Raw genomic sequence first — 24,206 nt, forward strand, 5'->3', positions numbered from 1 at the left:
CTACATCAAAACTCACAAACATTGTTTGATTAAAACAAAATCCAAAAGTGTATCCATAATTACAAATTAACGCTAGACAAAGGACCATGCATACATTCATGTATTAAAGACACAGTTTCATGCAACATACTGCAACCTGAAATAAAAATACAGAACGAATCCAGACTTGCACTTTGTCCCAGAGATTGAGTTACAGAATGAATCCCACGCTGAGATATAATACCAGAGACTGACTGTCACAGAATGAATCCCACACTCACAGGCAGCACCAGAGACTGACAGATACAGATTGAATCCCACACTCACACACAGCACCAGAGACTGACAGATTCAGAATGAATCCCACACTCACACACAGTACCAGAGACTGACAGATTCTGAATGAATCCCACACTCACACACAGTACCTGAGACTGACAGATACAGAGTAAATCCTACATTCACACACAGTACCAAAGACTGACAAATTCAGAATTAATCCCTCACTCACACACAGTACCAGAGACTGACAGATACAGAGTAAATCCCACACTCACATAAAGTACCGGAGACTGACAGATATATTATGAATTTCACACTCACACACAGTACCTGAGTCTGACAGATACAGAGTTAATCCTAAATTCACACACAGTACCAGAGACTGACAGATTCAGAATTAGTCCCACAATCACACACAGTACCAGAGAATGACAGATGCAGAGTAAATCCCACACTCACATACAGTACCGGAGACTGACAGATACAGAGTAAATCCCACACTCACATGCAGTACTGGAGACTGACAGATATATTATGAATCTCACACTCACGCACAGTACCACAGACTGACAGGTTCAGAATAAATCCCACACTCACACACTGTACCGGAGACTGACAGATGTAGAATCAATCTCACACTCACACACAGCACCAGAGACTGAAGAGAGAGAATTAATCTTAAACTCACAGACAGTGCTGGAGACTGACAGATAAAGAATGAATATACTGTAACAGAGTGGAACAAATTCACATTGTCTGTCGTTGTTCCAGATTCAGGACAAAGTGCAATGTGAGGAAATAGTTTCTCTCTGTAACTTCTACTCTCGTATTTTTTCATATTTTGACAGTGAAATATTAAGACAATTGATTCAGAATAAAGTTTTTGTTTTACTCATTCGATAGTTGTGAATTTGCCCCATTATATTTCACTGTACATTGCGCAATATTTCTATCTGATTTCTCAGGACACGATTTATATTAATACAAATAAACCGAACTGAAACAGAAATAAAAACTGAGCACAAAGCTGGAAGTTTTAATCGCGACCGTCAAAGGTGAAAGGGATAAAATAGAGAGAAAAAAATACCAAAAATGCTGGAAAGACTCAGCAGGTCCGGCAGCATCTGTGGAGAAGGGAAGCTCGGGTTAACGGTTCAGGACTATGACCCTTCTATAGATCAGAAAGGTTAATCCGACATAATTTAAATAAGGAACGGGAATCAGCAGAGGGAAAGACTTCAGAAAATCAATTAATTTCACTGAATCCGGGCAATTGTGTCCAATATCCACAGTACAGATCAGGGGAAATAATAATACAAAGGGACAGAGTTAAATTCAACATTATGCGGGATATAAATGAGCTTTAAAAGTATTTTTTCAAATGTAAATTAGACCCGTTTGTGTTTTGGAAACACTATCCCTCTGAACAGCATCAAATTCGGTTCCAGTCTTGGTGTTTCTGAATTAAGCGAACTGGGATTCAAACCTGTTGGAATTAACTGTTTGGAAGGCAGCTCTGCTCACCATTATAGCGCCTTAGTTCACTCAGAGGGAGAAATAGAGTGTTTCTGTGGAGTTTGGGTTTTGAGTTTCTGGCACTTTAATCACAGACAATAAATAGTTCCCAAACACCAGCCCCTGAACAGACACAACAAGCTGGTGGAATTTCTCATTTATAAATATTAAATAAGGAAACGGCCAGGAAGATTTCACAAGAACAATTGGGGAAGCAAAGAGGAACTACGAAATTAAATTATCAAGGAATATCAAAAGAAATAGTAAATTATTCTCCAGACGCATAAATAAAACAGGGAAAATCAGAATAGCTTCAGTGCCACCAAGGAATGCACAAAATAAACTCACAGGTAACGTAAGTGAAATGGCAGAAATGTTAAATGATTACTTTGCCTCAGTATTTACCCGGGAGATTAACAGGGTGAACATGATATTAGAGGAAGAGGTCAATAAAGATATTAAGACATTTAAGTTAGAAAGGGTGGTTAAACTCCTGGTCCAGATGGATTCCATCTGCACATATTAAATGAAGCAAGGAAAGGGATAGCAGAGGCACTGTTACATATATAGAAAAAATCATCACAAAAAGGAATAGTGCCAGAGGACTGGATGACAGTTAATGTGATTCTTATATTTTAAAACAAGAGATTGAACAAGTCCAGGGAACTATAGACCAGTTAACTAAAGGTCGGTGGTAGGAGTGATCATGGAATTCTTTACTCAATGAAGCAGTAAAAAAACATCTGCAAACCGAAAATATAATAAAGAATAGTCAGCACGGATTTCAGAAAGGGAAGGTTTAACAGTTTGGCAGAAGGTTTGACAGTTTAAATTACAGTTCAACATAACTTATCTGCTTCTCAATTCTATTCCTCGAGAAATAAACTTCTGTTTGCTTTCTGTGGCCTTATCAACTTGTGTTGCTACTTTTAATGATTTGTCAATCTGTACCCCTAAATCCCTTTGCTCTTCTACCCCATTTAGACTCTTATTTTCCAAGCAGTATGTGGCCTCCTTATTCCCCCGAGCAAAACGCACCACCTCACACCTTTCTATATTGAAATTCAATGGCCATATACACGGCCTTTCAGCAAGCTTATCAATTCTTCTTGTATTTTGTCGCAGTCTTCCTCAGTATAGACAATACCCCCAAAATTAATTACAAGAATTAAACACAGCATTACAACTAACGTTTGTTCTAACAAAATGTACTTGCAGCTCGTCTCCATTGCCAGTTTTTCTAAATCCCACCCGTGCAATATAATGTGAAGAATGAGTTTATCTTCTGTCCCTCTCTCATCTGTAAACTTCAATGACCCGGGGTTTGGGGACATCTACTGGCCGGAAGCAGAACTGCAACAGTTCGGAACAAATTGCTGAAACCGGACAATGTGCAGTGTGAGCGTGTTTGTGATTGGTGGCAGGTATTAAATCTGATTGGATATCTGAAGAAACCAATCAGACAGTTTCAGTTAATAATTATTGTGACATCACTTCCCATGACCCAATCACAATCATTGCCTTCCCCCATCCCTCATTACCATAGGGCTGTGCGGCTGCCTATTTAATCCGAGCTCGGAGCGGATTTGGGTCATTTCTGGGTCTGAAATTGAGTTTGAAAATGCCTGAGGACAAGAAAGCAGCTCCCAAGAAGGGCGCCAAGAAAACCTTGAATAAAGCACCAGCCAAGGGCGGCAAGAAGCGGAGAAAGTCGAGGAAGGAGAGTTACTCCATCTACGTCTACAAAGTGATGAAGCAGGTTCACCCCGACACCGGCATCTCCTCCAAGGCCATGAGCATCATGAACTCCTTTGTGAACGATATTTTCGAGCGCATCGCGGGTGAGGCTTCCCGCCTGGCCCATTATAATAAACGGCGCACCATCAGCTCCCGGGAGATCCAGACCGCCGTGCGCCTGCTGCTGCCCGGGGAACTGGCCAAGCACGCCGTGTCGGAAGGGACAAAGGCGGTGACCAAGTACACCAGCTCCAAGTAAAACTCCACCATGTACTGAAAAAAAAATAAACACAAAGGCTCTTTTAAGAGCCACTCACAGTCTCTCTGAAGACGCTGTACCGACCCCTCTGTATGGAATCATTTTACTGTAGATAGTTTGATACTAACTGTCTCTCTATAACTCTTGTGTTTTTGTAGTTTCTCTTGAAATCTGGATGATTCTCATAATCACAGCCCGGTTTAATCTGTGTGTCGCTTTTTTATTTAGTCCCAATAACCAAAAACGTGTCCCTGATCCTCTCATTCCCACCCGTTATCCCGTTCATTTTCCACCCCTTCCCCCGCATCTGCCGCTTCAGAGCCGTTTTAAGGCGGTGGATTAGACTTCAGTCATTTCATTCTCCTTTTCCCGTTTGTTTGTTCATTATTCGGGAATATCACTTTCAGAACCGCAATCCTTTGCAAAACAGCAGCCCTGAAAGGGACTTCACACCGAGTACAGAATAGTCTAAAGGCTCTGTCACTGTTCGACTTCTTACACCAGGAGTCTCGGCTCCGGTTTCGATCGCGCTGCAGCTCCTGTGAACAGGGATCAATCCACAATCTGTGGTTTGTTACTTTTACAAAGATTGAGCTGGAATCTGTCCCGTTACAAAATGGGACTTTATTGGAGCCCGATTGAAAGCGAACGGTGAATGAAGCCGGATTTTAACCGGATTGTAAATGATTCTGGAAGTTGTGATGGGAAATGTGGAACAACAGAGTAAAAGGAGAGAGATTTTTAAATCTTTGTCTTAAGGCGAGTTTTTTTTTCCGAAATCCGCTTCTTTGTTACAAATATATTGGCGGGGTTTTCAAATTTCAAAAAAACGGTTCAGTTCGGTATTTTCCGCCTTTTCTCATTGCCGGCTGTTGATTGGTGAATGAAACAACTCTCTGAAAGGGCTATCCGTTGAACCAATGAGATTGAGGACAGATGGACCAATCACAATTTCCCCCACTGTCCTCCTCCAGAAGGTATAAGGAGGGCGAGTGCGGGAGGATTTCTTCATTCTTTGTGAAAGTGTTTGTGAAATTGTGGAAATGTCTGGAAGAGGAAAAACCGGCGGTAAAGCTCGGGCCAAGGCCAAGTCTCGCTCATCCCGGGCCGGACTGCAGTTCCCTGTGGGCCGTGTTCACAGGCTGCTGCGAAAGGGGAACTACGCTGAACGTGTGGGTGCCTGAGCCCCGGTCTATCTGGCTGCTGTGCTCGAGTATCTGACGGCTGAAATCCTCGAGCTGGCCGGCAACGCGGCCCGCGACAACAAGAAGACCCGCATCATCCCCAGACACCTGCAGCTGGCCATCCGCAACGACGAGGAGCTCAACAAGCTGCTGGGACGGGTGACCATCGCTCAGGGCGGGGTGCTGCCTAATATCCAGGCCGTGCTGCTGCCGAAGAAAACCAGCAGTGTGAGTTCCAAGAGCAAGTAAAGCGGCTAAGATTTAATCTGATAACCCAAAGGCTCTTTTCAGAGCCACCCAATGTATCTATGAAAGGGCTGGTCCCCACACGGGACCTGGGTTTGTACATCCCGGTGCCTGAATCTATCCAGTCTCCACACAGGAACTGTCTCTGTCCATCCCAGTACCTGAATCTATCCAGTCCCCACACAGGACCAGTCTCCATCCATCCCGGTGCCTGAATCTATCCAGTCCCCACACAGGACCAGTCTCCATCCATCCCGGTGCCTGAATCTATCCAGTCCCACACTGACCCAAGCACGGAAAGGTATCGGGTGCCTTCCACGCCGATTTATGTTCATTGAACTATTCGGCGCCAACTGTCAGCTACAAATCTGAAAACTAAAACTCCCTCTTCCAACGGTTCCGCAGCGGCACTGATTGATTCTGTGATGATGTGGAGATGCCGGTGATGGACTGGGGTTGACAATTGTAAACAATTTTACAACACCAAGTTATAGTCCAGCAATTTTATTTTAAATTCACAAGCTTTCGGAGACTTCCTCCTTCCTCAGGTCAATGTTTCAGGAGCTCCTTGAAGCCTACGCATTTATACATATAGAACAATACATGGTGTTTACAGACTGCCCCTGCAACTGCCCGTTGCCAAGGCAATCACCGTTTTCAGACAGAGAGGTGTCACCTGCAGAACCCCCGAATACACATTCAACAAAAAAACAAACAGGGAAAAAAAACAGAGAAAAAAAACAGAGAGAGGCAGAAACATCCGGAAGGCAGAGAGAGCCAGCAAATGACCCATTATATTAAAAACAGATAACATTTGTTCGCTGGTGGGGTAACGTGTAGCGTGACATGAACCCAAGATCCCGGTTGAGGCCGTCCTCATGGGTGCGGAACTTGGCTATCAATTTCTGCTCGACGATTTTGCGTTGTCGTGTGTCTCGAAGGCCGCCTTGGAGTACGCTTACCCGAAGGTCGGTGGATGAATGTCCATGACTGCTGAAGTGTTCCCCGACTGGGAGGGAACCCTCCTGTTTGGCGATTGTTGCGCGGTGTCCGTTCATCCGTTGTCGCAGCGTCTGCATGGTCTCGCCAATGTACCATGCTCTGGGGCATCCTTTCCTGCAACGTATGAGGTAGACAACGTTGGCCGAGTCACAGGAGTATGAACCATGCACCTGGTGGGTGGTGTCCTCTCGTGTGATGGTGGTATCTGTGTCGATGATCTGGCATGTCTTGCAGAGGTTACCGTGGCAGGGTTGTGTGGCGTCGTGGAAGCTGTTCTCTTGAAAGCTAGGTAATTTGCTGCGAACGATGGTCTGTTTGAGGTTGGGTGGCTGTTTAAAGGCGAGTAGTGGAGGTGTGGGGATGGCCATAGCGAGGTGTTTGTCCTCATTGATGACATGTTGAAGGCTGCGGAGAACATGGCTTAGTTTCTCCGCTCCGGGGAAGTACTGGACGACAAAGGGGATCTGGACGGCCTCAACCGGGATCTTGGGTTCATGTCACGCTACACGTTACCCCACCAGCGAACAAATGTTATCTGTTTTTAATATAATGGGTCATTTGCTGGCTCTCTCTGCCTTCCGGATGTTTCTGCCTCTCTCTGTTTTTTTTCTCTGTTTTTTTTCCCTGTTTGTTTTTTTGTTGAATGTGTATTCGGTGGTTCTGCAGGTGACACCTCTCTGTCTGAACACGGTGATTGCCTTGGCAACGGGCAGTTGCAGGGGCAGTCTGCAAACACCATGTATTGTTCTATATGTATAAATGCGTAGGCTTCAAGGAGCTCCTGAAACATTTACCTGAGGAAGGAGGAAGTCTCCGAAAGCTTGTGAATTTAAAATAAAATTGCTGGACTATAACTTGGTGTTGTAAAATTGTTTACAATTGATTCTGTTATGATAGTGATTGTATTGGAACTGTAGTGTGCCTCAATTATTGAATTTAAATTGTATTTTCCGCCTTTTTTTCGAGCAATCCTTGAATATTAAGCCGGAGTCTGTCAGGATTGTGTCTGAATTTGTATTTCGCATTTGATGCTGGTGAACATTTTATCAAGGACGGTAACTGATTCCTGGAGGCGGAGCTTGAAGTTTACGTCCACTTGTCCGTCATTCTGAGCCAGTCTCCTCCCCTCCCGCACTTCATGCGCTGTCTGTCATTCAAACACTCCTCCCCGGCCTCTCTGATAATGTGCCTTTCTCAACCAGGTCGGGGCGGGCTTTATAAATAGAGAAGAAAGGCGAGAGTTTTTCATTCAGCAGCGATCTGACTGAAGAATCATCATGTCTGGCAGAGGCAAAGGAGGAAAAGGACTGGGCAAAGGCGGAGCCAAGCGGCACCGTAAAGTGCTTCGTGATAACATCCAGGGGATCACCAAACCAGCCATCCGCCGCCTGGCTCGCCGTGGCGGTGTCAAGCGGATCTCGGGTCTGATCTACGAGGAAACCCGCGGGGTGCTGAAGGTTTTCCTGGAGAATGTGATCAGGGACGCGGTCACCTACACTGAACACGCCAAGCGCAAGACGGTCACTGCCATGGATGTGGTGTACGCTCTGAAACGGCAGGGCCGCACTCTCTATGGATTCGGCGGCTGAACAACTCGACACTTTCAAACCGAACACAAAACAAAGGCTCTTCTCAGAGCCACCCACCGCCTCACGGAGAGAACACTGACCTGGGAACTGGTGCGGGATATATGGGGCTCGGGAATAGTTTTATAATTAAGCAGTTTTCTGTAGTACGGCGACGTGGTATCGGCGGCGTGCTGCACCGGTTACTTAGGGCAACATTTCCCTTAATGAGTGCACTGAATTGTCCAGGGAACGTTACAAGTGAGTTTACCCGGACCTGCATTCCCCCCCTCAGTGAAATGCTCCTTCACTCCACTGTTTTGGTTGTATTTATCGATCAGATTTTGTGATGTGGGACCGGGGGTTTCCATGGGAGAACAGGTTAAGCTGAGCCGCTGTGATAAGGGGCCAGCTTGTGATATGGATTTTCCCTCTGACGGTTGTTTCTGACACTGATACTGAGAGGGTTTGTGAAATTGAACCGTTTGAGCTCAGTCATTGGGGACCTGGAATTACCACAGGCCCAACTCTCAAAGCCCGCTCCAAACTGAGGCTACTTCTCATTGGTTGCTTTGCTTGAAAACTAATTTCCTTAACCAATCGGAGAGACGTCAATACGAAAACAGAGCAAATTATTGGCCAGAATTGACCGATTTTTTAAAATTTGAAAAAGGCCGCCAATTTCAGTGTATGAAATCAGTGAATTACTCGGACATGTCGTTTTCAGACAAAGACTTAAAATCTCTTTGTAATAATGTTATTCCGTATTACACGTCCCAGATTCCTAGCGCTGTTTTAAAATCACATTGTCCATAACTTGCGGAATAAAACCCCATTCATAGATTGCTGATAAAGACAAATTTCACTTCTACCTGTAAAAATAACAAATTACAGGTTATCGATTGATTCCGTTGCAGGGACTGAACAGGAGCCGTGTGTCCTGAAAACGGAATTATTGACGAAGCCTGAAAATGAGCCTATTTTCTCCAAGACATTCATTCTGGATTGTGACACTGCGGGGAACGTGCTGCTAATATGCGGGATATTAATATCAGTAATTAATTATTTCAGAGATTGGCTCCGCAGTGAGAAAGAGGAAGGAACTGAATTCTGATTCTTAGCCCTGAAAGTGATTGTTAACGGGAAAACCGGGGGCGGTGTAAATCTGAATGAGAGCAAGAGCAAAGCAAAAGGGGCATTGAACGGACCCCGGACACGTGTTCACTTTATTGGGTCGTAAATTCTACAGAGACAAACATTAAAATGGGGCGGTTTCACTGACTTTCTTTCAATTTCCCCAATAGATTCAAAGGATGATGACCGAGTAAAGCAGCAATTCTGAATCTCAGTCTCTGGTCCTGTGTGTGAGTGTGGGATTAATTCTGTATCTGTCAGTCTCAGGTCCTGTGTATGAGTGTGGGATTCATTCTGTATCTGTCAGTCTCTGGTGCTGTGTGTGAGTGTGGGATTCATTCTGTATCTCTCACTCCCTGGCACTGTGTGTGAGTGTGGGATTCATTCTGTATTTCTCAGTCCGTGGAACTGTATGTGAGTGTGAGAGGGCAGGGACCTTTGTACAGGTCAGGTTTCTGATCCCCTCTCCCATGGGACTAACCTTTCAACCGAAACCCAACAGCCGCTGTTTCAAATGTATCCTTCACACTTCTCACCTGGTGCCTTCAATCGATGCTCTTTGTATAACTCCCCACATCCTTACTGTCCGGCTCTGTTTCCACTCTTCACTGTCCAACCACAGAGTGAGACTGGAACTAAACCAGGAACATTCACTATTGGTTTGGGGGGAGAAAGCAGCAATGATTTTAAATAGCAGGTTCTTCCCATTCTGAGTGTGAAACGGACACACTGGTGGGAATGTGAGACTGATATTGTGCCTCTCTGTATCTCTCTCACTAGCGCTGCACATGAAGGTGGGATACTGTGACTGAGCGTGAAACGGACACACTGATAGGAAGTGTGAGACTGATACTGTGTCTGTGTGTATGTCTCTCTCTCTGTTTATCTGTCGGTCTGTCTTTCTCTCTCTAGTGCTGTACATGAAAGCAGGATACTGTTACTGAGCGTAATATGAACACCCTGTTGTAAGGTAAAGACTGATTCTGTGTCTGTGAACAGACCTCCGGTTCTGTTGGTGAGACGGTCACTGTCCCTTCTATTATGTATGCTCCGGTCTGACGGTGCATTTACCTGTCTCCAGTCCAGTAAGGAAAGTTGGAGAGAAACAGCCTGTAACTGTCTGACACTGGACTGCCTATGAATGTTGAATTTATTCAGTAACTAGCCGTCTCTGGGTATTGAGAACGGGACGGATAGGACACCAGTTACGATTGTCTGTCAGTCAGTTTAGTAGGAGAGAGAGACACAGAGAGATTGGAGGAGCCCAGAGCGGATAATTTGTATTTTCATCTTAATCAAACATATTTCGGTGTGGATCAATATAATAATGTAAAACCAGATGTGGATTATCACATCCACAGCTGTGATTGGCTCCTGCCCCTGAATCTGGGGACCAGACACTGTGAGGAGCGCCGGCCTCACAGTGTTTAACAGTTACTGAGCTGGGAAACTACAACTAACCCCCGAGAATCTGCAGCACAGGCCGAGCGGGGAGGAAAGCCTGTCCCGGGAATTGTCAATCTGGCGAACAGTTTGTCCTGTGAATGTGAAGATGTGAACATTGTGTCAGAGAGAGTGTGTTAAAGGGGCGGGCGGGTTAGAGTAATGTCACTGTGTTTGTGTGGCCGGTCTCATCGCCGGATTTCCAAGTCTATTTTGAGTAAAATTTAAAAAAATCCCTGTCAAAGGAACGCCCTCCTCCACTGCCGAGCTCCGAAGTGGAAATTTAAGGTAAAGTTTCAGATCAATTCAAGATTTCAGCCGAAAAACGGAGATCATGTCAGCGATCGGGTGAGAGAGCGCGATCAGTGCAGCAATGAAACGGGTTTAAATCGAAACTGGTGCTTTTAATTCCGGTGAAAGTTTTTCGACAGCAAACATACCGGTGTTCGAGATAGGAAGGGGCTCGTCTGGGACTCTGGAGTGCCCGATTTGAATTGGAATCGGGGAGTTTAAGAGGAGAGAGAAACACAGAGAGGCTGGAGGGGCCGGGAGCTGACAGCAGGATGTCTCCGCCCCGTCCGCTCTGTGCCTTTAAGTTGCTCTGTGCCGCCGCCTCTCGTTTCATTTCTGACCCAGCTCTGACTGTCAGAGAGATTTTCGACAGAGTCCCGGACATGACAGACACTGCAGCCGCCGAAACGGCACCTCCTGCCGCCGCCGCCGCTCCACCCAAGGCTCCCAAGAAGAAGAAGGCGGTTCCCAGACCCAAGCCCACCGGTCCCCCGTTGGGAGAACAGATCCTCAAGATTGTGGGGGATTGCAAGGATCGCAAGGGGATATCCCTGGCCGCGATAAAGAAGGTTCTGGCGACCAAAGGCCTGGATGTGGAGAAGCTCCGGTCCCAGATCAAATTAAGTATCAAGAGAAATGTGGAAAAAGGCTCCCTGGTGCAGATCAAGGGCACGGGCGCCTCGGGCTCCTTCAGAGTCGCTAAGAAGGAAACCCAGACAAAAGTGGTAAAGAAGGTGAAGAAACAAGTGACCAAGAAATCTCCCGGAAAGAAACCAGCGGCCAAAAAAACAGCCGTCAAGAAATTAACGGCCAAGAAACCAGCGGTCAAGAAATCGACCACGAAAAAGGCGGCGAAATCACCAATTAAGAAGAAAGCGGCGGCGAAGAAGCCCAAGACCCCCAAGACAGTGAAGGCGAAGGCGAAGAAGGTGGAAAAACCGAGGGCCAAGCCCAAGCCGAAGTCAGCAAAGCCTAAGAAAGCAGCGGGCAAAAAGAAGTAAAAAATCAAGTGCAACTTGTGACCATCTGAACCCAACGGCTCTTCTCAGAGCCACCCACGTCTCTCAGAAAAGAGCTGATCCCGGAATCAGATGATTCCTGTCCCGGGGCCGGGCTCAGATTTCAGATAGAAATCATTTCAAATAAACCCAGGGTCCTGGTGCCTCGCTGATATTCGCTATCCCCGCCCCACCCCCACTGTCTGAAATAAAATAGAGAGAATGGGATGTCCGGGCCGGGCCTCACTGGAACTGGCGTGTGTTCGGCTCCAGTCCCAGTTCATTTTTTCTCACAGTTTCAGGGTGAGAGTCCGTGACAGGGTAAAACTGGCGGAGATCCGCCGCTATCACAATTCAAACCCCAACACATGAGATTCTCCAAATCAGCTGGAATAAAGTGTTTGTAAACTGCTGAACCCGTCTGGGAGGGGATGTGTGGGGAGATCGAATCGGGTCTGGGACTGAAATGGAAGGAGGCGGGTTGACTTGTTATAGAAAGGACTGTATTTTGGCAGGAATATTGCTGACTATTGATTGTAACGGGGCTTATTGAAAAGCTCCGGGATTCTATGAAGCCCGAGTCTGTCAGGGTTTCTGCGGAGCGCTGTGTTTCGGTTCTATTATCGATAAACGGTTTGAAATTGGCGGTGGAGAAAGCTGGAGGTGGAGCTGGAAGATCAGAGGCTGCTCTCCGCTTTGTCCGTCACTCTGACTGTCTCCTCCCCTCCCTGTTTAATATCTCACTCTGTCTCCTCCCCTCCCTGTTCAATATCTCACTCTGTCTCCTCCCCTCCCTCTCTCACCCTCTGTCTGTTTCAGTCAGGTCAGGGCAGGCTGCATAAAAACGGAACCAGCATCAGTTTGCTCTTCATTCAGCAGCGATTTGAGTGAAGAATAATCATGTCTGGCAGAGGTAAAGGAGGCAAAGGACTGGGCAAAGGCGGAGCCAAGCGGCACCGTAAAGTGCTTCGTGATAACATCCAGGGGATCACCAAACCAGCCATCCGCCGCCTGGCTCGCCGTGGCGGTGTCAAGCGGATCTCGGGTCTGATCTACGAGGAAACCCGCGGGGTGCTGAAGGTTTTCCTGGAGAATGTGATCAGGGACGCGGTCACCTACACTGAACACGCCAAGCGCAAAACGGTCACTGCCATGGATGTGGTGTACGCTCTGAAACGGCAGGGCCGCACTCTCTATGGATTCGGCGGCTGAACAACTCGACCCTTTCAAACCGAACACAAAACAAAGGCTCTTCTAAGAGCCGCCCACCGCCTCACAGAGAGAGCACTGACCTGGGAACGGGGAGAGGAATAATCTCGGGGTGGGGAAGCAGTTTCGGATATTTAATTAGTTTGGGGCGATTCCCCAACACTCGGTACAGGGAGATCAGAAACAACGGCCGGGGTTCTCGGCCATCCCGAGAGAAGGAGCGGAATTCCCGGTTTCACGATCGAAATGAACAGGCGGGGATACAGACTCTTTCCCCAGACATTACATTCTCCGCTCAGAGTAAAATCCCTCCTCACTCCCTCTCCCGCTGTGTCCTCTCTGCTCGCTCTTTATTTCCTGCCCTCATTCAATTATCAGTTCGATGTGAAGTTTCTGTTTGAGGAGCGGTTCACCGGGCCGGAACTGGCGGGATTTTTGAAATTGAAGCTGGACTTTGTCCCGTTCCGGAAAGCAATGACCGGGGCTTTATTCCCGCCCGTTTACAGACAGATCAGAGAATGAACCGGAATGTGAAACAGCCTGAGATTTGGGCTGAGGAGAAGGAAATAATGGAGATTATAAAGAGAGAGATTCTTAAATTGCTGGAGGGAAATGAGATTTTCTTGAAACTGTTATTTGATGCTCTGAAATTGGCGGGCTTTTTGAAATTGATGATTAATTTCAGCTCAGCCAATTGGGGCCCAATATCTCCCGCCGTTTCGGTCTGACTGACAGAGCGCGGTTCAAACCTGCGAATCACAGTCCCTCCCTGACAGGGTGTGGGACTGAAGCCAATCAGAGGCCAGGGGCGGATCCCCTTAGACACTTTATAAGGCGGCCCCAGAGCGCAGTCCGTATTAACAGTCTCTGTGTCAGGTTGTGTTGAGATCTGTTCAGAAAATGGCCAGGACCAAGCAGACGGCGCGTAAATCGACCGGCGGGAAAGCTCCTCGCAAACAGTTGGCTACCAAAGCGGCCAGGAAGAGCGCTCCAGCCACGGGCGGAGTGAAGAAGCCTCATCGCTACAGACCCGGCACTGTGGCTCTGAGGGAGATCCGCCGCTACCAGAAATCCACCGAGCTGCTGATCCGCAAACTGCCCTTCCAGCGCCTGGTGCGAGAGATCGCTCAGGACTTCAAGACAGACCTGCGCTTCCAGAGCTCGGCCGTCATGGCCCTGCAGGAGGCCAGCGAGGCTTACCTGGTGGGGCTGTTTGAGGACACCAACCTGTGCGCCATCCACGCCAAGCGAGTCACCATCATGCCCAAAGACATCCAGCTGGCCCGCCGCATCCGCGGGGAGCGCGCCTAAACCCGACCCGGCTTCAGCACCAAGTGCAACAAAGGCTCTTTTCAGAGCCACCAAATCGGCGATGGAAAGAGCTGTGATCTCCTGGGTTGAAATCGCAGGGCCGAGCAGTTCACAGAATGTTGATTGAATGGGAAATTTATGGAGGGGAGGGAGCGGATGTCAGACGGTGAGGCCTGATGGGCCAACAGTTAATCATAACAGCGGAGAGATGGGAGCAGAGCCCATCTCCGTTTTATGGCTAAGATTCACCACCAGACGTACAGGAGTGCCAATTCCAGACTAACCAGCATGAGGAATTTGAACGGAGACAGTTTCATTTCCACACACGCATGACTGGAGGGAGATGAATTCCACCAGACTGACACTCATCACCTCCAATGCCTCATTCGGACAGAGAAAGTTCTGATTCCGACCCCACTCTTTCACATGAGGTACATACACCCCCAGTGGGACATAGAGAGGGACTCGTGCACTGGTGGAAGGTACGAGCGATACAAGTTCTCATTTCCAATGTAGTGTCAGCTTGGATCGGTTGGAAACACTCGAATGTCGGAGTCAGGGGTTTAAAAGTTCGAGCCTCACTCCAACACTTTACTGGACATTTGAGTCCAGCACTGAAGGACAGGTGCAATCGGACGGGATCTAAAACCTATGCTGGATGTAAGGAACCAGACTCGGATCAAATGACGTTTCAGTCTATTGTCCCCCTGCAGCTATAGTGTCAGAGGCTGTTTCAATGTAACTCTCGCACTAATAGATCCAGAGGCAATGTGTGTCTTGCTCTCCGTCAGCGCTAGAATCAGAATCAGAAACATTAGTGTTACATTCACTGAGCAGGAACAGGCCGACAGGGAGAGTATCATTCCCTCAATCACATCCAATAACAGGGGCAAATATCACTCACATTCTTGATTCAGCAATCGCTGACACAATAATCAACAGTCAGCTTCTGTTGTGCAAATCTGGGGAAAATAATACAGACCGAGCAAATGATGTCGGAGGATGGGATGTAAATAATAATGGGTGGAACACAACGGAATACCTCTTGATGCCGTTGATCAAACGTCCCTGTTATTTCTGTATCCCACCCGCCCACTTTAATGACAATTCTGGTATTTTGTCACATTCCCCAAACTGCAAATTTCAATTAATTGGAGGTTGGCGACATCTGCTGTCCGGAAGCGAGTACTTCAACAGACCGATATGGATCATTTGTATTTTACAAGTTATTGTTAGTTCTACAATCGGAATCAAGTCCTTATTAAATTGATTCCTGACTCTCTTCAGACAGTAACCAGCCCTTTCACAGACACAGTGGATGGCTCTGAAAAGAGCCTTTGGGTTATCAGATTAAATCTTGGCCGCTTTACTTGCTCTTGGAGCTCACAGTGCTGGTTTTCTTCGGCAGCAGCACGGCCTGGATATTAGGCAGCACCCCGCCCTGAGCGATGGTCACCCGTCCCAGCAGCTTGTTGAGCTCCTCGTCGTTGCGGATGGCCAGCTGCAGGTGTCTGGGGATGATGCGGGTCTTCTTGTTGTCCCGGGCCGCGTTGCCGGCCAGCTCGAGGATTTCAGCCGTCAGATACTCGAGCACAGCAGCCAGATAGACCGGGGCTCCGGCACCCACACGTTCAGCGTAGTTCCCCTTTCGCAGGTGCCTGTGAACACGGCCCACAGGGAACTGCAGTCCGGCCCGGGATGAGCGAGACTTGGCCTTGGCCCGAGCTTTACCGCCAGTTTTTCCTCTTCCAGACATTTCCACAATCTCACAAACACTTTCACAACGAATGAAGAATGATTTCCGTATTTACCCTTCTTACAGACTGAAAGATCATCTGATTGGTTGTTCTTTAATACACCTCATTTGCCTATTTCATTAACCAATCAGATAGCTGGGAATCAGAAGAGGGCGGGATTTACCGGCCTCAACGGTCAGACAAGGAATTTGATGAATTTCAAAAAGCCCGCCAATTTCAGTGTAGTAAAGGACCGGATTTCGATCAATGTTCTCCCTGAGCACAAGATTTTAAACCCGTTCTTTTTATCTTGTCTTATTCAGCGCTACCCGTCACCAATCGCTGGCGCTGTTTTAAAATCTGCTTTAAATTATCGCTAATTTTATCATCGCTTTCAAACTGTACCGTTCGGGACGAAATCCCCATTCACAGCATTCCGTGAAGGGACACGTTTCAATTTAGTCTTTATAAAAGTGACACGTTATAGATTGGTCCCTTCTCACAGAGCCGAGAGTGTTTCTGTGAAAAGACGGACCCGGACGGAGTTCTCATTCTGCCCCGACTCCGCTGTGTTACTGCAAGGGGTGGGTTTGCTTTTAATGTGGGGAGACTGAATTCATAGAGATAATGGAAATGCTAAGGGGTCATTCAGGGTGTGTTCGTCGCCGGAATAGTAACGCTTTAAGAACAAAGCGAATGGGAAGGAGCGGATCAGAAACTCGTGTTCAGTTTATGGGTCAGAAATTTCAATGGCGTAGAGTATCAGTTTTCGATTGGAATAATAGCGCGGTATTAAAAACATACTATGTAAATATATCGGAAATGCAGCTCCTTCAGAGAGGTTGTGGGTGGCTCTTAAAAGAGCCTTTGTGTTTATTTTTTTTCAGTACATTGTGGAGTTTTACTTGGAGCTGGTGTACTTGGTCACCGCCTTTGTCCCTTCAGACACGGCGTGCTTGGCCAGTTCCCCGGGCAGCAGCAGGCGCACGGCGGTCTGGATCTCCCGGGAGCTGATGGTGTGCCGTTTATTATAATGGGCCAGGCGGGAAGCCTCACTCGCGATGCGCTCGAAAATATCGTTCACAAAGGAGTTCATGATGCTCATGGCCTTGGAGGAGATGCCGGTGTCGGGGTGAACCTGCTTCATCACTTTGTAGACGTAGATGGAGTAACTCTCCTTCCTCGACTTTCTCCGCTTCTTGCCGCCCTTGGCTGGTGCTTTACTCAAGGTTTTCTTGGCGCCCTTCTTGGGAGCTGCTTTCTTCTCCTCAGGCATTTTCAAACTCAATTTCAGACCCAGAAATGACCCAAATCCGCTCCGAGCTCGGATTAAATAGGCAGCCCCACAGCCCAATGGTAATGAGGGATGGAGGAAGGCAATGATTGTGATTGGACGATTGGGCGTGAGGACACAAAACATTTACTTTCACTCTCTGATTGGTTTCTTCAGATATCCAATCACATTTAGTATCTGCCACCAATCACAAACACGCTCACACTGCACATTGTCCGGTTTCAGCAATTTGTTCCGAACTGTTGCAGTTCTGCTTCCGGCCAGTAGATGTCCCCAAACCCCGGGTCATTGAAGTTGACAGATGAGAGAGGGACAGAAGATAAACTCATTCTTCACATTATATTGCACGGGTGGGATTTGGAGAAACTGGGAATGGAGAACATTTTGTTGGACCAAACATGAGTTGGAATGCTGTATTAAATGCTTGTAATTAATTTTGGGGGTATAGCCTAAACTGAGGAAGAATGCAACAAAATACAAGAAGATTTAATAAGCTTGATGAAAGGCGGAGGAAATGGACATTCAGTTACCAAATAGAAAGTTGTGAGGTGGTGCATTTTGCTCGGGGGAATAAGGAGGCCAAACACTGCTTGGAAAATAAGAGTCTAAATGGTGTAGAAGAGCAAAGTGATTTAGGGGTACAGATTGACAAATCATTAAAAGTAGCAACACAGGTTGATGAGGCCACAGAAAGCAAACACAGCACTGGGGTTTATTTCTAGAGGAATAGAATTGATAAGCAGATAAGTTATGGTGAACTGTAATTTAAACTGTCAAACCTTCTGCCAAACTGTTAAACCTTCCCTTTCTGAAATCCATGCTGACTATTCTTTATTATATTTTCGGTTTCTAGATGTTTTTCTATTGCTTCATTGAGTAAAAGATTCCATGATCATTCCTACCACCGACCTTTAGTTAACTGGTCTATAGTTCCCTGGAATTGTTCTATCTCCTGTTTTAAATTATAAGAATCACATTAACTGTCATCCAGTCCTCTGGCACTATTCCTTTTTGTGATGATTTTTTCTGTATATGTAACAGTGCCTCTGCTATCTTTTCCCTTGCTTCATTTAATATGTGCAGATGCAATCCATCTGGACCAGGAGTTTAACCACCCTTTCTAACTTAAATGTCTTGATATATTTATTGACCTCTTCCTCTAATATCATGTTCACCCTGTTAATCTCCCGGGTAAATACTGAGGAAAAGTAATCATTCAATATTTCTGGCATTTCACTGACGTTACCACTGAGTTTATTTTGTGCATCCCTTTGTGGCACTGAAGCTATTCTGATTTTCCTTGTTTTATTTATGCATCTGTAGAATAATTTACTGTTTCTTTTGATATTCCTTGATAATTTAATTTCGTAGTTCCTCTTTGCTTCCCCAATTGTTCTTGTGAAATCTTCCTGACCGTTTCCTATTCTCTGTTGTCATCCTCTTATTTAATATTTATGAATGAGAAATTCCACCAGCTTGTTGTGTCTGTTCAGGGGCTGGTGTTTGGGAAATATTTATTGTCTGTGATTAAAGTACCAGAAACTCAAAACCCAAACTCCACAGAAACACTCCATTTCTCCCTCTGAGTGAACTAAGGCGCTATAATGGTGAGTATAGCTGCCTTCCAAACAGTTAATTCCAACAGGTTTGAATCCCAGTTCGCTTAATTCAGAAACACCAAGACTGGAACCGAATTTGATGATGTTCAGAGGGATCGTGCTTCCAAAACATAAACGGGTGTAATTTATATTAAAAAATACTTTTAAAGCTCATTTATTTCCCCCATAATGTTGAATTTAACTCTGTCCCTTTGTATTATTATTTCCCCTGATCTGTACTGTGGATATTGGACACAATTGTCCGGATTCAGTGAAATTAATTGATTTTCTGAAGTTTTTCCCTCTGCTGAATCCCGTTCCTTATTTAAATTATGTCGGATTAATCTTTCTGATCTGTAGAAGGGTCATAGTCCTGACCCGTTAACCCGAGCTTCCCTTCTCCACAGATGCTGCCTGACCTGCTGAGTCTTTCCAGCATTTTTGGTATTTGTTTCTCTCTATTTTATCCCTTTCACCTTTGACGGTCGCCATTAAAACTTCCAGCTTTGTGCTCAGTTTTTATTTCTGTTTCAGTTCGGTTTATTTGTATTAATCTAAATCGTGTCCTGAGAAATCAGACAGAAATATTGCGCAATGTCGAGTGAAATATAATGGGGCAAATTCACAACTATCGAATGAGTGAAACAAAAACTTTATTCTGAATCAATTGTCTTAATATTTCACTGTCAAAATATGAAAAAATACGAGAGTAGAAGTTACAGAGAGAAACTATTTCCTCACATTGCACTTTGTCCTGAATCTGTCACAACGACAGACAATGTGAATTTGTTCCACTCTGTTACAGTTCTCACTTCCGGCCAGTAGATGTCAGACTGTATATTCATTCTTTATCTGTCAGTCTCCAGTACTGTCTCTGAGTTTGAGATTAATTCTCTCTCTTCAGTCTCTGGTACTGTGTGTGAGTGTGAAATTCATAATATATCTGTCAGTCTCCAGTACTGTATGTGAGTGTGGGATTTACTCTGTATCTGTCAGTCTCCGGTACTGTGTGTGATTGTGGGAATAATTCTGAATTTGTCAGTCTCTGGTACTCTGTGTGAATTTAGGATTAACTCTGTATCTGTCAGACTCAGGTACTGTGTGTGAGTGTGAGATTCATAATATATCTGTCAGTCACCAGTACTGTATGTGAGTGTGGGATTTACTCTGTATCTGTCAGTCTCCGGTACTGTATGTGAGTGTGGGATTTACTCTGTATCTGTCAGTCTCTGGTACTGTGTGTGATTGTGGGAATAATTCTGAATTTGTCAGTCTCTGGTACTCTGTGTGAATTTAGGATTAACTCTGTATCTGTCAGACTCAGGTACTGTGTGTGAGTGTGAGATTCATAATATATCTGTCAGTCTCCGGTACTTTATGTGAGTGTGGGATTTACTCTGTATCTGTCAGTCTCAGGTACTGTGTGTGAGTGTGGGATTCATTCTGAATCTGTCAGTCTCTGGTGCTGTGTGTGAGTGTGGGATTCATTCTGAATCTGTCAGACTCTGGTGCTGCCTGTGAGTGTGGGATTCATTCTGCGACAGTCAGTCTCTGGTATTATATCTCAGCGTAGGATTCATTCTGTAACTCAATCTCTGGGACAAAGTGCAAGTCTGGATTCGTTCTGTATTTTTATTTCAGTTTGCAGTATGTTGCATGAAACTGTGTCTTTAATGCATGGTCCTTTGTCTAGCGTTAATTTGTAATTATGGATACACTTTTGGATTTTGTTTTAATCAAACAATGTTTGTGAGTTTTGATGTAGGATTATATCTTAATTTCTGTGAATACTATTTTAAATGATAATGTACATTTCAATACCTTACTGTGAAATTATTGGACGGGTATTTATTGTGTAGCTCAGTCTGGGCTAGTGGAATTGATACTTTATCTTTCAAGCTGACACTGTGTGATTTTTGGACTGGTATTTAATGTGTAGTTCAGTCTGCATTAATGGGATTGATACTGTATCTTTCAGTCTGACACTGTGTGCTGTATTTGGACTTGTGTGTAAGGAATAACTCAGTCTGCAATAATGGTATTGATGCCGTACCTTTCAGCATGAGTTGATCTGATTATTGGACTGGTTTGCAATGTGTAGCTTAGTCAACATGAATAGGATTTATACTGTATCTTTCAGTACGATAATGTATTCGAATGTTGGACCATATATAATATGAAGCTCAATCTGCACTAATGGAATTGATTCTGTATCTTTCAATCTGACACTGAGATTTTTGGGCTGGTGTCTGTTGTGTAGCTCAGTCTGCACAAATGGAATTCAAACTGCATCTTTCAGCATGACCCTGAATGTGATTTCTGGACTGGTATCTAATGTGCAGCTCAGTCTGCACTAATGGGATTGATACTGTATCTTTCAGTCAGATACTGTGTGAGATTTGTATGCTGGTATGTAACGTGTGGGTCAGTCTGTACTAATCAAATCGAAACAGTATCTTTCAATCTGACACAGAGATTTTTAGACTGGTATGTGATGTGTAGCTCAGTCTGCATTAATGGAATTGATACTGTATCTTTCAAGCTGATACTGTATGAGAATTTTGGACTTGTATCTAATGTGCAACACAGTCTCCGGTAAAGGAATTGAAACTGTACATTTCATTCAGACACTATGAGATTTTTGGACATATGTGATTCAAATATGGGCAACATCTGAACTGATATCTAATTTATATCTTAGTGTCCAATATTGTCATGAATACTGCATCTTTAAGCTCATAATGTGTGAGTTGTGGGCTGGTATTTAATTTGAATCTTGGAGTACACTATTGGAATTCATTCTGTATCTATCGATCAGTACCATGTGTCAGTTCTATCTGTTATTTAATTTGTCGCGAAGGCTGAACTAATATGAGATTAACACAGTGCCTTTCAATCTGATACTGGGTGTGATTTTGGACTGGGAATTATTTATCTACCGGTCAGCGGTACTGAGTTGTTGTGAAATGGAAATTCCGTCTGTCTCTCCTGCTCTGTTTGACTGTTGGATTGGGATCAGTGTAGGATTAAATATTTCTGCTTGTCTGAGAATGTGGGAGTGATGACCTGTCTGTGTCTCTGTGCTCTGTGAGTGATAATATACATACTGTGTGTGAGAAGGAGCTGGCTGCACTGTTCCTTGTGCCTCGAGTGGAGGAAACATCACACTGATTCTGGGTCCTTCAAGGATTTGCCTCTGGAAGAAAAAGTATCTCTTGTAATTCAAGAACAGGTGAGGTAGAAAATACAAAAGTGATCAATTGAATCTCTCTGTTAATAATCATTGTAATATCCACAAATTAAAACCAGCGATACAAACAGTGTCAGTGTCTGACTCCACTGCAGTACTGCAGCACTCAGCTTCTGCACACCAGGTGTGTTGGGCTGTTTTACAACAATTTAGTGACATCCAAACACGGCCCACCCCCTGCACTGATCCATCAATGGGACTACCCGATGGGGCGGGGAGCTTTGCACATATCAGATTTCTAATCCCCTCTCCCTTGGGACTAACCAATCAACCGAAACAAAACAGCCGCTGTTTAAAATGTGTCCTTCAAACTTCTCACATGATGCCTGCAATAGATGCTCTTTGTATAACACCCCACATCCTTACTGTCCGGCTCTGTTTACTGTTCAATAACAAACAAGAAATGTTAATGGGCGGGTTTAAAAAAAAATCAGATTTAATACCTGACACCAATCACAAACACGCTCACACTGCACATTGTCCGGTTTCAGCAATTTGTTCCGAACTGTTGCAGTTCTGCTTCCGGCCAGTAGATGTCCCCAAACCCCGGGTCATTGAAGTTTACAGATGAGAGAGGGACAGAAGATAAACTCATTCTTCACATTATATTGCACGGGTGGGATTTAGAAAAACTGGGAATGGAGACGAGCTGCAAGTACATTTTGTTGGACCAAACACTACTTGTAATGCTGTGTTAAATTCTGTAATTGATTGAGGGGATACTGTCGAAACTGAGGACATTTTCATGCACAAGTTCGAGCAGGACTTCTTCACTGCACAAGACCTCCAACCAACACTATACACCAGATACATCGACGACATTTTCTTTCTATGGACCCATGGCAAGGAATCACTAAAGAGACTACACGATAACATCAACAAGTTCCATCCCACCATCAAGCTCACCATGGACTACTCCTCAGAATCAGTTTCTTTCTTGGACACACGAATCTCCATCAAAGACGGGCACCTCAGCACCTCACTCTACCGCAAGCCCACGGACAACCTCACGATGCTCCACTTTTCCAGCTTCCACCCTAACCACGTCAAAGAGGCCATCCCCTATGGACAGGCCCTGCGAATACACAGGGTCTGCTCAGACGAGGAGGAACGCGATGGACACCTACAGACGCTGAAAGACGCCCGAGTAAGAACGGGATATGACGCTCGACTCATCGATCGACAGTTCCGACGGGCCACAGCAAAAAATCGCATAGACCTCCTCAGGAGACTAACACGGGACGCAACCAACAGAGTACCCTTTGTCGTCCAGTACTTCCCTGGAGCGGAGAAACTACGCCATGTTCTCCGCAGCCTTCAACATGTCATCAATGAGGACAAACACCTCGCTATGGCCATCCCCACACCTCCACTACTCGTCTTTAAACAGCCACCCAACCTCAAACAGACCATCGTTCGCAGCAAATTACCTAGCTTTCAAGAGAACAGCGTCCACGACGCCACACAACCCTGCCACGGTAACCTCTGCAAGACATGCCAGATCATCGACACAGATACCACCATCACACGAGAGGACACCACCCACCAGGTGCATGGTTCATACTCCTGTGACTCAGCCAACGTTGTCTACCTCATACGTTGCAGGAAAGGATGCCCCAGAGCATGGTGCATTGGCGAGACCATGCAGACACTGCGACAACGGATGAACGGACACCGCGCAACAATCGCCAAACAGGAGGGTTCCCTCCCAGTCGGGGAACACTTCAGCAGTCATGGACATTCATCCACCGACCTTCGGGTAAGCGTACTCCAAGGCGGCCTTCGAGACACACGACAACGCAAAATCGTCGAGCAGAAATTGATAGCCAAGTTCCGCACCCATGAGGACGGCCTCAACCGGGATCTTGGGTTCATGTCACGCTACACGTTACCCCACCAGCGAACAAATGTTATCTGTTTTTAATATAATGGGTCATTTGCTGGCTCTCTCTGCCTTCCGGATGTTTCTGCCTCTCTCTGTTTTTTTTCTCTGTTTTTTTTTCCCTGTTTGTTTTTTTGTTGAATGTGTATTCGGGGGTTCTGCAGGTGACACCTCTCTGTCTGAACACGGTGATTGCCTTGGCAACGGGCAGTTGCAGGGGCAGTCTGTAAACACCATGTATTGTTCTATATGTATAAATGCGTAGGCTTCAAGGAGCTCCTGAAACATTTA

The 24,206-nt window shown here is 45.6% G+C and overlaps 4 protein-coding genes across 4 annotated transcripts in view; 2 read left to right on the plus strand and 2 right to left on the minus strand.

The window, feature by feature from the left end:
- The window catches only part of LOC137316682 (zinc finger protein 850-like), a gene marked incomplete at its 5' end in the record, with an annotated part of 239,239 nt that overhangs the window by 101,871 nt on the left and 113,162 nt on the right, over positions 1-24,206 (minus strand). The window lies entirely within an intron of this gene.
- On the plus strand, positions 3,398-4,138 carry LOC137316750 (histone H2B 1/2-like). The gene has a single exon (XM_067980610.1). It carries the CDS (start codon positions 3,398-3,400, stop codon positions 3,770-3,772), a length of 375 nt encoding a protein of 124 aa, XP_067836711.1. The 3' UTR covers positions 3,773-4,138.
- LOC137316664 (histone H1-like) lies at positions 7,482-11,638 on the plus strand. The gene is made up of 3 exons (XM_067980510.1): positions 7,482-7,539; positions 8,687-8,823; positions 11,081-11,638. The coding sequence occupies exons 1-3, from the start codon at positions 7,482-7,484 to the stop codon at positions 11,636-11,638; spliced, it is 753 nt and encodes a 250-aa protein (XP_067836611.1).
- Positions 16,791-17,167, minus strand: LOC137316752 (histone H2B 1/2-like). The gene has a single exon (XM_067980612.1). It carries the CDS (start codon positions 17,165-17,167, stop codon positions 16,793-16,795), a length of 375 nt encoding a protein of 124 aa, XP_067836713.1. The 3' UTR covers positions 16,791-16,792.

The sequence above is a fragment of the Heptranchias perlo genome, unplaced genomic scaffold, assembly GCF_035084215.1.
Source record: "Heptranchias perlo isolate sHepPer1 unplaced genomic scaffold, sHepPer1.hap1 HAP1_SCAFFOLD_60, whole genome shotgun sequence".
NCBI classification, from domain to species: Eukaryota; Metazoa; Chordata; class Chondrichthyes; order Hexanchiformes; family Hexanchidae; genus Heptranchias; species Heptranchias perlo.